Below are 18,348 nucleotides of genomic sequence, written 5' to 3' on the forward strand. Positions count from 1 at the left end.
ACTTTCTGTTTCTATCAGTTTCACTTTATATACTTCACATAAGTGGGATCATTCAGTATTTATCCTTTTCTGTCTGGTTTCTTTCACTCAGCATAATGTCCTCAATGTTCAATCCTATGTAGCATGTTTCAGAATTTCCTTTCTTTTTAAGGCTGAATAATATTCTATTGTATGCCATATTTTGTTTATCCATTCATTTATGGATGGACACTTGGGTTACTTCCACCTATTAACTATTGTAAATAATGCTGCTATGAATATGAGTGTATAAATATCTGTTTGAGGCTCCACTTTCGATTCTTTTGGGTATATGCCCAGAAGCAGAATTGCTGCATTGTATGGTAATTCTATTTGTAAGTTTTTGAGGAACTATCATATTATGTAATAGTTTCTTAAAAATTAGTTACATGTGGCATCTGAAAGAATTATCAATGAAATTTTTGTGATCTGTTGCATCAAGATTTATTAGTCTATCTTGCACTTTGAATGGATCTTTAACCCATGCATAATTCTTAAAGTAGTGTGCATGGGTCATTTGGAAAATATTGATTCAGTGAGTTTTGAAGATCTTCCAAATAATGATTCATTTTTAATACAATATAAAATAATCAAATTCATTTATATCACTGTTGCTATCATCAGAAAAGTCTAAGAATTTCAAAGCTGTCAAGTTCATGGTGATGGATATAAATTGTCTAAAATTCTAATTTTCACTTGAAAGCTTTGTGTTTTATCATTGGCAACCAACACTGTCAGTTGTTTTCCTTGAAGTGATGGGCTCACTTTGTTCATTTTCAAGAAAAAGTTTGTTAAATATCCAAGTCTGAATCACTATAACTTGTCATTTTTCAAATAATAATAATAATATTCCATAAAGGAAGAAAGCTCAATTCAAGCAACTGCCCAAGTACTTTTCTCAGAGACAACTGTCGTCCTTTGGTATGCAGCAGAAGTGTATTATGTGTACTTTCCATTTTGTGGCACAGAATATTAAAAACACAGGTATTCAAGGATCAGTTTGGATTTAACAAAATTAAGCATTGTTACTGTTTCATCAAGGACATTCTTTAGTGACACTGCATGGTTTTACTGCCTGTGGGTTGTGAGTGAAAACTAGAATGTCTACTAGTTAAGTTTGGCTACTGCCTCTAGTTGTGCTAAGGCCCAAGCAGGTTTACTCCCTGTTGCTTTTGCACCATCAATGCAAGTATCACCCCAGTGACTAAGGCAAATAACAGCTTAAAATTTTTTGAGAATAGATTGGATTTCTCAGATTTCCTGAAAGTTTTCTCTGGGACAGTCTGGGTCTGCAGGCTGTTCTTTGAGAACCACTGCTAAAAATGATACTGCTTGGTTGAAAATCCAAATACAACATACTAAACACATATGTATAGTGTGTACCTTCCTCATTTGCTTAAAATATTTTATTTTTCTTCAGAAATGTCACAGATTTATGACAGCAAATATATAACGATTAAAATCACCAGTAACCTTATCATCCACAGAACAACTATTATTAATAATTTTCTTTCTATGCTTTCAGATAAATGTGTATACATACATCTACCTACACATATACCTTTTAAAAATGGAATAATATTAAACAAACTATTATATATATTATATAACCTGTGTCGTTTGTATAATGTTATGGCATACATATTTTTCCATGCCATTAAACATTCTTATACACATTCATATACAAGATACAAAACAGATATAAAACAAATGGCATCACATCCTATGACTACATCAACATTTTAACCAAACCCAGTTATTGCAAATGTAGCTTGTTTTCTATTGCTTTGCTATTATAAAAATTGTCCACCCGCTATTCTTATGTCTGAAGTGTTATATATGGATTTGTATTTTATTTCTTAGTATAAATTTGTAGAAGTAGAGTTGGTAGATAATAGAATCTTCATATTTTAAAATAAAAATGGATTTTGTGTAATTGTCCTCCAAATAGTTGTATCATCCTGCTGTCTCATAGTACTGTAGGAGAATGCCCAGTTGCTAGATGTTGGACTTCTGGTGTACATTATATTTTCCTGGTCCCTGTGTTGGAGTGTTTGTCCCTTCCCATAATTTAAGGATGGAGGGTCTGCTCAGACTGTTTGCCCTTGGCCCATTCTCTGTCCAATTGTGTAATCCTCACTCTACCTCTTTGTGTGCGCGCGTGCGCGTGCACACACACACGCACACACACACACACAGACTCCTTGATCTGCAGAAGGGGGACAAAGCTGGCGTGCACATCGCCCAGGTCGCTTCCCTCAGAGCTGACTTATTCATTCTGTGTTACTGAAATATCTCCTAGTTCCAAAGTCTAAGTTTCTGATACTCTAGTCTGATAAAAGACACTGAAGATTAAAATTTCCAGTAGGCATGACTTCAGATTCTGTTCCTCTCTCTGCTCCATGAACACACTCCATAGGCAAGATCCCCCCCTATGTAGCTTCCCTGTAAGGCCTTGCATCTGGCTGAGTAATAACTTGGTGCATAAGACAACTGAGACCATCCTACTTGAAGAAAACTAAATCCAAACTGACTTCCTCTACATTTGCAGGCTTGAACATTTGATTGTATTCCAAATTTTCAAAGAGAATGGAGTTCATTATGGTCCACTGAACTTTTTCTTTCTTTCTTTCTTTCTTTCTTTCTTTCTTTCTTTCTTTCTTTCTTTCTTTCTTTCTTTCTTTCTTTCTTTTTTTTTTTTTTTAAGTAGGGCACAGCTCACAGTGGCCCATGCAGGGATCAAACCCGTGACCTGGGTGTTATTGGAACCATGCTCTAACCAACTGAGCTAACTGGCCGTCCCTCCACTGATTTTTTAAAAGTTATTTAAGTTGTGGTAAAACACACATTGACACAAATATTGCCACTTTAAGCATTTTTAAGTGTATAGTTCATTGACATTAAGCACATCTACATTGTTGTACAAGTGTCACCACCATCCATCTCCAGAACTTTTCATCTTCCCAGCTGAAACTGTACATATTAAATAACTTTCCAGCCCCTGGCAACCACAATTCTATTTTCTGTCTCTATGGATCTGACTACTTTAGGTACCTCATATAAGTGGAATCATGCAATATTTGTCCTTTTGTGACTGGCTTATTTCACTCGGCATAATTGGCTTATTGATTTCCACAGCCTGCTTTTATGAGCCCCTGACAGCACCAGTATGGTTCAATTCAAGTGTTTGCAAGCAGATAACATCAGGATTTTCGTGTTCCTGAGCAAATTTGTTCAGGAAAGGGGATGCATGAACAAGAATTCTTGCTCTTGAGGGATAATTTGTCTAAATGCGTTTTCAGAAGAAAGAGAACAGCATCACAAGTATGAGGCTTCATTGAAAGTCTATTGATTTAAACCACAAAACTGGAATTTCTGGCTTCTTTTCTCCTCCTCCTCCTCCCCCTCCCCTTCTTCTCTTACACCGCCTCCCTCTCCTCCCTCTCCCTCTCCCTCCCTTCTCCCCCTCCTCCGCCCCGCTCCCCTCCTCTTCTTACCCCTCCCCTCCTCCTCCTCTTGCCATTTCTGAGGTGAGGAGCACCCCATCACGGACCAGGAGGATTTCAGAATCACTGGGACTTCACTGTCTTTCCTCTAAAACGGAAAGACTCCTCCTTCCAAAGGCTAGTTTGGATCTACTGTTCTGGTTCTGATGGAACGTTGCAGTTAGGCTTATCTTTGTGGAAATTTGGGTACAAGCATTCACACCCTCAAGTTGCTTTCCAATTCTTTATTTTTTTAAAGAGGATATTAAATTGTTTACTGATTACACGATAATGGACGACACACAAGCTTCATTCCCATTTATGATTTTATTTGGTACCATAATTCAATTTAGATATATTGCATAGGATGTGCCAACATCATTAATAACCAAATAAACTCCATGACTCTGCTTGGGTGACCCTTGTAATGGTGAGCTCCAGGTCACCAACACAGTACTCGTCAATTCAACTACACCAAGGTTTCTGAAGACAAGGCTTCTGAGCCCAAACAGATTGTAAATAAATTTCAAATGGAACCTGGCATCACCCTGAAGGAATTCTAACTTCACACTGTTGGGGTAACTTACCAAGATGGCTTCAGAGCAGACTAACTTTATATAGCACATTAAAAAAAAAAAAGACACATTTATTCAGTGTCATAATCAGACTATTACATTTAGCAATCAACAGCATGAGTGCAACTCCCCCCCCCCCAATGACATTAAAACCCTTTGTTGGAATGCTTTACACTTTCCACAGAACAGAAATTAAAATAACCTGTTATACAATTAGTCACAAGTACAGTCCTCAAGTTTTTTGCTGAAACTCACGAGTACTGTCTAAAGTATGTCTTCTTTGTGGCAGCTAGGCTCTGCCACCACTGTGTTTGGCTGAGCTCACAAATCTGTTGTAACCTGTAGCTGCCCTGTCACTTCTCTGGCTCTCCTCTCCTGCTAAGCGTGGTTTCTTGGCAGTAATTAAAACCTTCTGCCACTGCCATAGCTACTGCTGCTGCTGTAACCGCTACAGCCACCTTGGTTTTGTGGTTTGGCAAAGTATTGGCCACCACCACCATAGAGGCCAGAGCTTCTGCCTCTCAAGTTTCCTACTTTCAGGGTCCAAAATTTGAAGAATGATTGTTGTAATTGCCAAAATCACTGTAGCTTCTGCCACTTCCAAAACTGCTTCCATCATTACCAAATCCTTTATAGCCATCCCCACTGCCACCATATCCTTCACCACCACGGCTGACACCACAGCCACCTCAACCACTGAAGTTCCCTCTACAACCAAAGTTGTCATTCCCACCAAAACCACCTCCTCAACCACCACCGAAGTTTCCAGAACCACTTTGACCTCTTTGGCTGGATGAAGCACTAGCCATTTCTTGCTTAGATAGGGCTTTCCTTATGTCACAGTTGTGGCCATTCCCAGTACAGCATTCCTGAATGACAATCTTGTCTACAGAGTCATGGTCATCAAAGGTGACAAAAGCAAAGCCTCTCTTCTTGCCACTGCCTCGGTCAGTCATGATCTCAATCACTTCAGTTTTCCCACACTGTTCAAAATAATCTCTTAGGTGATGTTCTTCAGTGTTGTCTTTAATACCACCAACCAAAATCTTTTTCACAGTGAAGTGGGAACCAGGTCTTAGAGAATTTCCTCTTGAGACAGCCCTCTTTGGTCCCACACCTCTTCCGTCCACTTGTGACCTTGCATTCATGGCTGCATCCACCTCCATGGTGGCATCAGTAACAAACCCAAAGCCTCTGGAGCACTTGGTGTCTGGGTCTCTCATCACCACACAGCCAGTGAGCGATCCCCATTGCTCAGGATAGCTCCTCAGATTCTCATCAGTAGTTTCAAAGCTCAAACCTCCGATGAAGGGCTTCTGCAGATGTTCAGGCTCTTGGGGAGACTCTGACTTAGACATGACGACCACAGGAGGGGAGACGTCCAGGATGCTTCCTCGGTGGCGTCCACCGACAGAAAGGAGTGATCTCCCAATTCTTCATTAAAATTAATTTAAGTTATCAGCAGAGTCTAAAGAATGGCATCAGTTCACGACAGTCTATGCAAAGTGTCCTGAGAGGTCTGCAGTCACTTTGTCCACAGACCCTGGGCTGGCCGGGCTGTGTCCGCACCTCCTTTCTCCCCGCCCCCCAGCATCCAGCACCGCCAGGCCTGCGCCCGTGGAGGCGGGCACAGGGGACGAGCGGGCACTCAGAAGAGCACGCATTTGCTGCTCACGCAGCCGGGGTTACCCTCATCTGGCGGGCTCACCTTGCGTAGCTTGCGCTGCTGGATCTCACGCACCAGCGTGTAGAAGGCGTCCTCCACGCCCTGGCGCGTCTTGGCCGAGGTCTCGATGTAGGGGATGTGGTAGCTGCAGGCCAGGTTCTGCGCCTGTCGAGTTTCCACGGTGCGTGCAGCCAGGTCACACTTGTTCCCCACCAGCACCATCGGCACATCGTCCGAGTCCTTCAGCTGCCCGATCTGCTCCCGGTACTGGTGGATATCCTCGAAGGACTTGGTGTTGTTGATGGCGAAGACGCAGAGGAAACCCTCGCCAGTGCGCATGTACTGGTCCCGCATGGCGCTGTACTCCTCCTGGCCCGCCGTGTCCAGGATACCCAACAGACACGTTTCCCCATCGATGACCACTTGCTTCCGGTAAGAGTCCAAGATGGTGGGGTCGTACTCTTCCACAAAGTGGTTCTGGAAGAACTGGATGGTCAGGGCACTCTTCCCCACGTTGCCAGTGCCCACCACCACGAGCTTGTACTCCGTCATGTTTCCTCCAGGGACTCAGCACGAGGTACTGTGCTGGTGTCCTGTCCCACAGCTCACTGGCGCTGCCGCCCCTCGGGCCGGAGCGGGTGGGGGCGGCTGCCGGGCGCGCAGCTCTTCCGGCGCTTGGGCTCTGTCAGCAGTGGGTGCGGCTTCGTTTGTGGGCGGTGGGCACGAGCGTGGGGGGCGGACACCAAGACTATACTTTTAAGAAGACTTGTTCTAATAGCAGTGGTATCTGCCGTCTCGCTAGGGCTTGCTTTGTGCCATGCATGTGCTTATTGAGTGCTATAAGGTGCTTATTCTCAGTGCTGTTTTTGTGAATGAGGAAACAGGACAGAGGTAATAGATAACTTGCTAGAATCACAGTATATGGCGGAGCGGGATTGGAATTCAGGCAGTCCAGGGCTAGAATCTAGGGGCTTAATAAACCCACCCTAAGATTCCTCGTCTATCAACAGACTGCTGAGTATTGATTACACTGATTTGTTGAAGAAGGAACCTTTTAAAAGTGATGTAACAGTTTTATTTACAAATATTAATAAGTATAAAGTGCTGGAAGTGATATCCTTGGTGATTATGTAAACATATATGAAACTTTTTAAAGTAGTTTTTGAAAGTATTTTGGGGGCCTCTGCAAGCAAAAACATTGGAAAACTCTGTTCTAGTTTACAACTGATTTTGGAAGAGAGCAATGATCATAATCTAATTTGACTAAAAGTAAAAAGTGATAAAAAGTTATTTAAAACTAATAGAAGTAAAACAATACTTGGACTATCAGTTTAACGACCTGGAATACATCAATGCAATATCAGTCAAAGACAAAGTAAGAGGCTGTTTTTAATTAGTGCATGAAAATTACATCCTTTATGAAAAATAGAATCAGGAATAACTCTGTTTTGAGAAAAACATTATTAAACAAAGCAAGTGTGAAAGGTAGGCAAAGTGAATTACACCCAAACAACCACAAACCCAGCAAGTATAAGCAAAAATTTTAATGGCCTTTCTTTCTTGTTAATAATGATATATGAAGCTATGCACTACTTTTTAAACTAAGCAATCAAACCTAGCAGAATAAGCCTATGCATTTCATCCAGGATTATGACAGTGGATTATGAAAGGCCCATAGGGAGGAGACAGCTGGTTCTAGGGCTCCCAGCCACCTATTAGAAATTTAAAGGAATTTTCTGCTTTCAGATCTCTATCATGTCCTCTACTTCACTACAAGAAGCAGATTATGACAATCCCTATGGAGCTAATCAGAGGGGTCTCAGGGCAAAGAGTTTATTTTATTCAATTACAAGAATATTCAATGACTATCTACAAGGAGCTCAGAGCTGTAGTAATCGAGGACAGTTTTGGGATGCAGAAAAGATGAATAAAACAATGAGATAGTTCTTAAGGAGTTCTTTCTCATCTAGGGAGAGGAGATAAAGAGAAAGCAGGGAAGCGAGAGAGAAAATTGAAAAGTGAGTGTTGTGGTAACTGTGGTATGAGTGCCGGGAAGAGAGAGAGTAGGGATTGTGGTGGGAAGTACGTGACTGAGATGGAGGTGGTACACGGATAGTGTTTCATACCAGCATAACAGTGGTCTCCAAAGAGAAAAACAGGGCAGTGGAACAGAACTATAATTCAAGAGAATTTTCCTGAAATACAAAAGGACTGGAAACTGCCCACTGAAAGTTACCACGTCCCTGCGAGTACCAACCCAGAATGACTAATACCAAGACATATCTAGTAAAAGTTTTGGATTTAAACAAAGAAAAGAAATCCTTTGGGTAAGAGGTAAAACAGTCAGTCAGTCAAAAAATGGATTAGATTATCATCAGATTTTTGACAACACTGCTTTATGTTAGATGAAAATGGAATAACATCTTGAAGACAGTTTTTTACTGAGGAATATTCTGGAGGACGAGTTAACAGACAACTGAAATGGTTAGAGACAGTGCCATTAGAGCTGGTGTTGAGCTTTCAACATCAAGTTACTGTAGAACTAAGATTTAGAGAGGGTTAGCAAGGAGACAGGGCAGTGATTATGATGGCTGTTATATGATCTGAACCTGGTTGTTCCAGATATGGAACAACCCTAGAAATAAGGGGAAAATGGGAAGGATATGCAAAAAAAAATTTTAATTGACTCTCAGAAATTATATTCGGCATGCTGTTCTGAGACTGTTGTGTATAATATGGGATAAGCAATTGCCTTTTCATATTCTTCACCTTTCACCTACCAGGATAGAGCCCTCAGATATCACATTGACCTTTAATAGCTCTCTTTTACCAGGGTGTGTATGTATGTATGTGTGTGTGTGGGTGTGTGTTTAATTTGCCACTAACCACATTGGGAGGTGGGGGAGGAGGTTACTGTACCTTTATAACACTACTCCTTCTTGGTTTCGCAGGTTTCTGGTTCTAGGCAGAGGGCCTCTGTTCATTCCTATTGTCATTCTCACTGTATTCCTGTCTGTCAGGCTTTGTATGTTTTTAAATCGCAAAGAATATTTATCTTCAGGCTTTTTGTTTATTTTATTAACATCTAAATGTCTATCCTGGGCCACTGATAGGCATTGTCCATTTCCAATTAGATTATGAATGGAATTAATCCATCATTCCACTGGAATATTCCTTTCTCCTGAAAACCCAGTCCCTGTCATGAATTTATCAGCCATGACATACGCTCAGTGTGGTTTATTTCAGTGTCATTGAATGGCCAGCAGTTTAGTTCCCTTCTTTCCTTTTTGTACTTTCTGTGGCAGAAAGGAGAAAACTTTGGGTGTCTGTTATTCACCATATATACTGTATTGTATTTTTCTCCATAGCACTTAGCACAGTGTGACTATTATTCGTGTGTTCATCCACTCTCTCCTGTGGCAGCACGACCTTGTTTGTTTGTCACTGTTTCCTCAGCATCTAATGGCAATGTTATCTTAATGTTTGTTGAATGAATGCAATGCTTTTTGATATTATGTATTTGTGATAAAGTAAATATGTGTGTTCTTAAAGGAAGGCTCCATAAAGTATACTAGGCTTTATTATAGAAATTTAGAAGACACAGAAGTACAGGGAATTTTGTCAAATTCCAGAGAAACATTATTAAAGTTTCTCATGGTACCTACTATTCTTAAGATTATCTACATATCTTCTAGACATGAGAACATTTTTTTCCCCACCAAATAGCTAGCTGTTGCATGATGTTTCACCTAAGTAAATAAATGAGTGAATAAAACAAACGTTAATATTTTAATAGCTTGAGATAGGGTTATCATTCAACAATATTGTATACCATCACAAAATATTATATTTTTAGTAAGGAAAAATGAAGTTTTTCAGCTAAAAGTAAGCTACATTATGCATAAAAAACATAAAAAGCAAATGCATAGATAAACTTTTCCTTTAAAAATAAATGAATGAAAGTATGCTATATACTAGGGGTGCCAAAAAAATGTATACACATGACTTGTATTCATCTTCTATTATCAGTATATATTAACTATTACAATTTTAGTACAGTGTTTTTCTTTTATTAAAATGTGTGTACATTTTTTGGCACCCTCTGTATATAGTTTTCACCTTGATTTTTAAATATTTCATATTATATCTAGAAGATTGCTCCATATCAATCAATGCATATAGAGTTTCCTCATTTGTTAATGCTGCTCATTATTCCACTGTATAGATTTACAATAATATATTTTACTAGTTATCTATTGATGGACATTTAGGTAGTTTCCAGTCCTCTGCTATTAGAACCAAAGCTGCAATGTCTAATACTGTATTTAGGTTATTCCATAAATCTGAGAGTATGTGTATCTGTGGGATGAATTCTGAGACGTGGATTTTCTGGACAAAGGGTCTATGTGTTTGTAAGTTTGATAGATTTTGCCAAATTGCCTACTGTAGATGTATCAATTTACACAGCAGCAATCAATGAGTGGGCCCTGTAACCACTCTTTAATGGGTACCTGGGACTTTTGTGGTCTGCAGGGGCCTGGGAAAGGCACTGAAGACTTGGATCCTTTCTGAACTGAGGGGACGGGAGTTTAGAATAAAAGTGAGGACCCAGGCAAGCCTGCTTATGGGGAAAACAGGACAGAGTATTTATACTTGAGAGTGTTGTGAATTTTCTGGAATGTATGGTCACATTGCCAAGTTCAGATATCCATGGAAATGCATGTAGGCCACTGTAATTTATTGAGTAGGTGTCTATTGTTTGAAGGACATCTTGGCAGAATTTGTACTAAGAAATTTCAGAAGCTTGGGGCTGTTGTCCTTAGGGCTCCAGGCCAAGGTGCTTTTTGGCCACTGGACCAATAGATTCTTAGCTGATATATATATAAATATTTTATTTTGAAAGAAGGTGGGGGAGACCACATATCAAGGAGTGATTTCTGTGCAATCGATGAGCTCAGCAGTGGCACAGGTCCAATTTTGTCATTAAGGCCATGTGTACATGATGTGAAAACAACTTGTAAATTCCATGCGTTCACATATTTGGTCTGTTCAGTGGGGGGCACAAAGAGGGAAGATCAGTTAAACTGATTGTTAGGTTTAATTGACTGGCTGTTTGAATTGATGAGACAGTTCAAACATGGTCGATCAAACAGTTCAAAAATGGTCGATCCAATTAGGCATGTAAGATGATTGAAAATACAGGATCAATTGCTTCTGGTTTAGTGTTTTCATTCAATGTAGGCTGTAGTGGTGGTCTTCATGCTGTGTCTCTTGTTTTAGCACTTGGGTGGCCCAAGTTTGGGCTTGGGCTTCCAAAGTGTGCCATATAATCCCCAGAAAGCCCAGGCAATGCAAACAATCTGCCTCAATAATAATAGCAGTAAGTGTAGTTTACTATTGTTTTTATTGTATTTTGAATCACAAAGGGATAAGGGTAGCGTAATCTGTTTAAGAGTTTAGGTTCTCTAAAGGTTCCAAGCCAGTCCTGTAAAAATAGTGATATATATGTTTGTTGTCATTATTTTATGGGCATATTCTTGTAAACTCATTGCCTAAGAAATTCTTGGTTAATTTCCTTAAAATTTAGTCACAAAGTACTACCAGGCATAAGATAGAGCCATGCTATTTGCCAGTGGTTAAATAATAAGCATCGCAGGATGATCGGAGAAAAAGATCAGAGCTGGCTTTTTCATTGAAAGTCTACAATTGGAAATAGAGACTTTTATAAAAACAGTTAATCTTAGCAATGTTAAATAACATATTATACATTATAGTAATGCTTTTTCATACTGGAAGAAAATAGCCACGCCAAATTTGGAAAATAAAGGAAACAAAAGAAAAAAATCTCCAGTCTATCACTCTAGCCAAGTTATGTTATTACCACTTTGAATTTTTGGGGGAAGAGACAGGTAAAAATAACTCAAATTAAATCTGTATTTTAGGATTATTTCCTCCTTGTAAAATAAAAAAAAATTGAGAGTAAATTATTTAAAAAGCATCTAGGTACAAACAATTTGATGTCTTTCTAATCTTAATTGTATGCAAAAATTTTATTAGAATCTTCTCTAATTTGGAGAAAAGGCTTTTCCACAGTTCTAAGTCTTGAAATAAAAATCCTCCAAGTATCCTGGCCTTTATTTTCTTAGGAGTGAGAATTTACTTGATATTGATTTTTTGCAAGTGTGAGGCAAAATCTTAGTTTTTATTGCTAACGTTTCACATTAACTCCTCAAGTTGAAGAGATACAGAAATTTGTGTCTAGGTGTCAGGTCGGGTTCAATTTCAGTCTCAGGACATTTGCAGTGACAATTGAACATCAGAAGATGACCTGTCTTTGGGGCTGAGGGTGAAATGAGTTGATTCTCTTTTGGCTTTTTGCTGTTTCTTATGAACTGACTTCTAAATAAAATCATTCTCTTAACAAGTGGCTATTTAAAAAGCGTGGTCCCAACACTTAGTGTGTACTTAATACATCTCAATGAAGGCCAAAAAATGTGTTCTGAAAGAACTAGGCTCTCTTTCAGTAAATATAATTTAAACACTTAAAAATTTATTTATTTATTTACCTATTTTTATTTTTTTAATTGAATTTATTGGGGTGACATTGGTTAATAAAATTATATAAGTTTCAAGTGTACAATTCTATAATACATCATCTGTATATTGTATTGTGTGTTCACCACCCAGAGTCAGTTCTCCTTGCATCACTGTTTCCCTCTGGTAACCACTAAACTGTTGTCTGTGTCTATGAGTTTTTGTGTGTTTGTCTTGTTCCTTTGTTGCTTTCAGTTTTATATCCACATACGAGTGAAATACTATGGTTCTTAACTTTACTTGTCTGAGTTATTTCGCTTAGCATGATAATCTCAAGATCCATCCATGTTGTCACAAATGGCAGTACTTCATCTTTTCTTATGGCTGAGTAGTAATATTCCATTGTGTGTATGTACCACGTCTTCTTTATCTAATCATCTGTCGAAGGACACTGGTTGTTTCTATGTCTTGGCCACCGTGAATAATGCTTCAATGAACATATGGGTATATATACTTTTACAGAGAAATATTTTCAATTTTTTTGGGTAGATAGCTAGAAGGCAGATTGTTGAGTCATATAGTAACTCTATTCTTATATTTTTTAGGAACTTTTATACTGTTTTCCATAGTGGCTATATCAATTTACATTCTCACTAGCAGTGTATGCGGGTTCCTTTCCCCCCACAGCCTCTCCAACACTTGTTACTTGTCTTTCTTTGGTGTATGGTGACAGGTAGAAGGCTAGTTTCATTCTGTTGTGTGTGGCTTTCCAATTTTCCCAGCACTCTTTATTGAAGAGGCTTTCTTTTCTCCATGGTATGTTTTTGGCTCCTTTGTTGAAAATTATTTGCCCATATATATGTCGGTTTATTTCTGGGTTCTCAGTTCTGTTTCATTGGTCTGTGTGTCTGTTTTTCTGCCAATACCCTGCTGTTTTCTTTCTTTCTTTTTTTCCCACAATTGTTTTATTTTTCAATTGCAGTTGACATAACAATATTATATTAGTTTCAGGTATACAACACAGTGATTAGACATTAATATAACTTACAAAGTGATCACCCTGATAAATCTAGTACCCATCTGACACTATAAATAGTTATTACTATATTCCTTATGCTTTGTAGTAGTATAATTTGAAGTCATGGCCTTGTTCTTTTTTCATAGAATTACTTTGGCTATTCGGAGTCTTTTGTGATTCCATACAAATCTGATGATTTTTTGCTTTATTTCTTTAAAAGATGCCATTGAGATTTTGATAGGGATTATATTAAATCTTATATTGCTTTGGGTAATGGTGCTGGGAAAACTGGAAAGCCACATGCAAAAGAATGAAACTAGACTGCTATCTGTCACCATACAACAAAATTAACTCAAAATGGATCAAAGTCCTAAATATAAGACTTGAAACAATAAATTGCATAGAAGAAAATATATATGGACCTTGGTCTTAGAGAGGATTTTATGAATTTGACCTCAAAGGCAAGGGAAGTAAAAGGAAAATTAAATGAATGGGGCTATATCAAACTAAAAAGCTTCTCACAGCAAAAGAAACCATAAACAAAACAAAGAGGCAATTAATCTCCTTTTTTAAAAAGAAAAAAATAAAATTAATGAAATAAAAGAACAAAGTGACACTAAACTTGTGTCTCCAGTCTTATTCACACATAGAGTCATGGAGGAAAGGCTCACCCATTTTATGTGAGCCAGGAACTTCTACTAATCTCAGTGTATTCAATCATGGAATGGGGAATTGAGAGTTACATATGAGAGGAGGGGAGAAACTGGTTAGGAATAGAAGAGAGCAATGACAAAGAGAAAGAAAGATTCCTCAAGTCCACCTTTAAAAAACACGTGATAAACTATATAACAATATATAACATAAATTTTTACCATTTTAACCATGTTTAAGTGTACAATTCAGTATTAATTATATTCACAATGTTGTACAACCATCACCACTACCTCTTTCCAAAACTTTTCATCACCTCAAACAGAGACTCTGTAGCCATTAAGGAATAACTCCACATTCCCCCTCGTCCAGTATGCGGTTGTGGGGGCAGAGCCCCAGAAAGTAGTTTCCAGGCTCTCGGCCTCACATAGACAGGTGCTGGCTCAGGTAGTAAATGGCCATCAACTGTGATGGGATGGCCATCAGCTGTGGCTAGTTGGCCGTCAGCTGTAACCAGTGAGCCATTGGCCACTAATATAACTGCTGTGGCTACGCTAGCAGAAAGAGAAGAGGAAGAATGGGGGCTAGCAAGAAGATGGTGGCTGGGCTGGCAAGCGTGGATGGCAGTTTGCGGACAGTGTGGATCCAGCCTCCAGTGAGAGTGTAGTGCCGCCAGAGAGAATATAGTGGTATGACTCCCCCATCTATGGCTCTGTGGGTGTTCCTTTTTGGCCTCACCATATCCTGCGTTCTTGTATGGGGAGCAGGAGCAGAGACCCCGCTGGACTCCCCACATGACAAATGGCGCAGTGAGCAGGGTTTCCCGCATGACAGCGGTAAACTCCGTTCTACTTTCTGTCTCTATAGATTTGTAATTCTATGTATCTCATATAAGTAGAATCATATAATATGTGTCCCTTCGTGTCTGGTTTATGTCACTTAGCATAATGTCTTTAAGGTTCACCCATGTGGTAGCATATGTCAACACTTCATTCCTTTTTATGGCTGAATAATATTACATTGTATGAATATTTTGTTTATCCATTCATCCAGTGATGGACGCTTGAATTGCTTCCACCTTTTTTCTGTTGTAAATGCTACTATGAACATTGGCATTCAGGTATATCTGTTCAAGTCAGCGCTTTCAGTTTCTCTGGGTGTGTGTGCGCCTCAGAGAAGTGCTTTTCCTTTTACGCCTTCCCTTCTTGTGCTCCCTCTAGATAGACTGACTTGCATTGCAGAGGTGGAAGCAGCAGAGTCAGTATGGGGGACAGCAAACCAAAAGTTGGCAACAAAGTGTTTTTATTTTGTGTTTTAAACTGGAGACAGACTTTAAGGGGAAAAAATCCAAATAAAAGCAAGGCACCCATTTCTCCTCTCTCTCCTCATTCCTCCCCTCTCCAAAGCATTCCAGCTACCCCCTCTCTCCTCTCAAGTGTGTGAAGAGTGACTGGACTCCTGTGTTTATAAGTCTTCTCTGCAATTGCTCCTTCAGGACTTGATTAATGACATTTACAATTCCCATTATAAGTAAACCATGCTGTTCTCCCAACACCAGGCATTGGAGAAGACATTACCCTGGTGATCACAACAAAACTGACTTCGAATGGGCTGCCTGCTAGTGCAATATGCTGTGAGTAACTCCCTGTGTTCTGGCAGCAAAAACAAATTAAATTAAAGATTCCTGTTCACCAAAGGACTAATTCTAATTTTTGCAAAGTTTCCATTAAACAATATTGTCTACAGAAAGTATGCACTAACATTCTCCCTCTGGGAACTAAATGGAAAGGAAATTCTAATAGGAGGGCTATTAAACTTCCCCATTAATTTTGTGTTACACCTTTTTAGCATTTATTAATAATATTAGGAAGATTCAAAGATCTGTTCTCTTTGGATTCTGTAAAGCATTTATGGAAATGAGATTTCATCGGGGAGAGTGAATTGCTGAAAATCAGAAACGAAAAAAGCAATAGATTAAAAGGGAATTTGCTTTGGTAATAAATATGGTAATGGAGTTTCCCCCTTTTATTAATGGCATGGAAACATTTCAGGAAATATTTTAATATTGTTTTCCCCTGTAAGAATCTTAGTTCAAATATTTTTTCTTCCACCATTTAATGACAGTGATTTTCACCTTGCCTTTGATTTTGCAGTTCTTGAAAGCCGTGCATGACCTCTGTGAAAAGCAGGTGAGGTTTCCATACTGCTGGGGGCATGGAAAAAAAATGGCACCTCTGGGAGGAGTTGTGTGGGTGGGCTACACACACTGATAGGTTGGTTTGTTGATTATTACTGCAAGACTGCAGTGAAATGTTTAATTTCTTCCATTCCATTTTATTTGAGATGGATTCCAGGGTTCTCAGACTATTTCTTAGGTACATGTGAGAAGTACGGTGCTTAAACACAGGAGTGTAAAATGTTGGTAGAACAAGAGAACAAAACTTACTGAACACCTAGCAAGTACTGGGGACTATGTACCAATACTTTTATATATCTTTTTACATTTTGATTTTGATTCTCACAGTAGACCTTTAAGGTAGGTATTTTTATTCTATGTTACGGACAATAAAACTTGCCCCAGGTCACATAGCTCGTCAGTGGGAAAACTGGAATTCATTCGCTCATTCATTCAACATGTTGCTTTTTGGTACCGATTTTGCACTAGGCATAGTGCTGGGCTCTAAAGTTCAACAATAGTGACTAAGACAGATGTTCATCATCTAGTGGGGGAGAAAAGAAAAGAAGCAATTATGACAGAGAATGAGAACTGGTTGTGAGAGAACACAGAACACCTCACTTTGGGTGGCCAGCCTGGCTGGGGTGGGATTTAAAATCCAGGAGTGACCAGTTCCAAATCCCATTGTTTGTCCCCTGTGTCCTGTGGGGTCCACTGAAGCAGATGGAAGATTTTATGGATCCCTTGGGTACTGAGGCCCCAAACCACAATAACTTACAGTTTCTACCATGCATCTCAGAACAGAGACCCTTTGGGCCTGCTGTTTCTGGGCTCACTCCAAAAGTGTCATTCAGCCTTTGGAGCCCACAAATCTATAAACCCCCAGTTTTAGGTAAATGAAGATCCTTAGCGGTAAATGTGAGTTGGAATCAACCTCAGCACTGGAAGCAGTTGAGAAGAATCTTCTAGGGTCTCTCTTGGGATGCTCATAATCCCTGGCAAAACAAGGATTATTGTGCCCAATATGGCTTGCCTGGGTCTGAGTGAAAAGCAAGCAAGCCACCATTCAGATATTTCTAGTTCTCTAAAGGAAAACCCATTTGGACCTCTCAGAGTGGGCCAGAAGTATCTCTTAGCAATACATCATTAGGGCAAATGAACAAAGCTATCCTGATCAGTCAATTGTTGCACAGAGAATAATTTCCCTGGTGGGCTGCTAAAATCGGTGTCTCTAGAAGCTTAGAAATCAGAATTGTTTGTTTTGTTGTAAGAAGGGGCTCATCACTATATCAAAAAATTTAATATTGGGCTGTCAGGCACTAGTCCAGGTGGGTGGGGAGGTTTGACCTGAGCTCAGGTAGAATGGGCCTCTGGCCTTCCTCTGCCATCCTCTTTCTTCCTTTCTTTGTGTGTATCTCTCTTTTTCTCTCTCTGCCTATCTACACATGAGTCTCTCTGTATTCTGCTCTGATTCCCTTTGATTCATTTTTGGGATATCTTTCTTTTCTCTTCTGATTTACGTCTTTCCCTTATTTAATCATTGTCTGTATCTTAGGTTGGGTTCCCCCTAAAGCAGAGACAAAGCTGAAGATTGGTGCGAAAGTGAGTAACCTGAAAGTCTTACAAGGGAAAACTTGTAGGGAACTATGAAAATGGGTGTGGGGAGGAAAGGAAGCCAAAGCAACATGGCAATATCAAGCAAAGTCCCAGGGGGGTAACGTTGGCTCAGTTTAGAGGGGACAGGGTAGATCACGCTGGAAAGTCATTCCTAGCTGGGGCAGGCACAAGGAGCTGGCGTGTCTGTTAGCGGGATGTCTCAGTCGCTGGTCAAGGACTTAACCCGCTCTCTGGACTCAAAGGCAAAGTGGGCAAAGTAGGCCAGGTGCTGGCTGTTGGGAGTGAAAGCACATAGGCAGCTGGTGTGCCTGCAAATGGAAAAAGGCCGTGGTGGAGCAACGATAGCGTTCACAGCAGTGTGAAAATGGTCTGTGCATACTCTTTGTATTTGTGTCATTTATTGAGATGTTTTATTACCTTTTTTCTTCAAAAGCAGATGGGTTAAATGTTTCATGTGTGTGTTTTTTTTTAAAAACCCACAAAATTTATTGATGTGTACAGTGTTTTATCTTCAAATTTCAGTTATTAAGTTTTTTATTTGGCTGTCGCTTCACAGCAGTGCTTCTCTGCGTGTGGTCCTGGGACCAGCAGAACCATCATTATGGGGG

The 18,348-nt window shown here is 39.6% G+C and overlaps 1 protein-coding gene and 1 pseudogene across 1 annotated transcript; both read right to left on the reverse strand.

The window, feature by feature from the left end:
• Positions 1-4,288: 4,288 nt before the first annotated feature.
• LOC109435000 (heterogeneous nuclear ribonucleoprotein A1) lies at positions 4,289-5,436 on the reverse strand (annotated as a pseudogene).
• Positions 5,437-5,726: 290 nt separating this feature from the next.
• On the reverse strand, positions 5,727-6,979 carry LOC109434999 (GTPase HRas). Its single transcript, XM_019712521.2, has one exon. The coding sequence runs from the start codon at positions 6,294-6,296 to the stop codon at positions 5,727-5,729; it is 570 nt and encodes a 189-aa protein (XP_019568080.2). The 5' UTR covers positions 6,297-6,979.
• Positions 6,980-18,348: the final 11,369 nt, after the last annotated feature.

The sequence above is a fragment of the Rhinolophus sinicus genome, linkage group LG17, assembly GCF_036562045.2.
Source record: "Rhinolophus sinicus isolate RSC01 linkage group LG17, ASM3656204v1, whole genome shotgun sequence".
In the NCBI taxonomy this organism is placed as follows: Eukaryota; Metazoa; Chordata; class Mammalia; order Chiroptera; family Rhinolophidae; genus Rhinolophus; species Rhinolophus sinicus.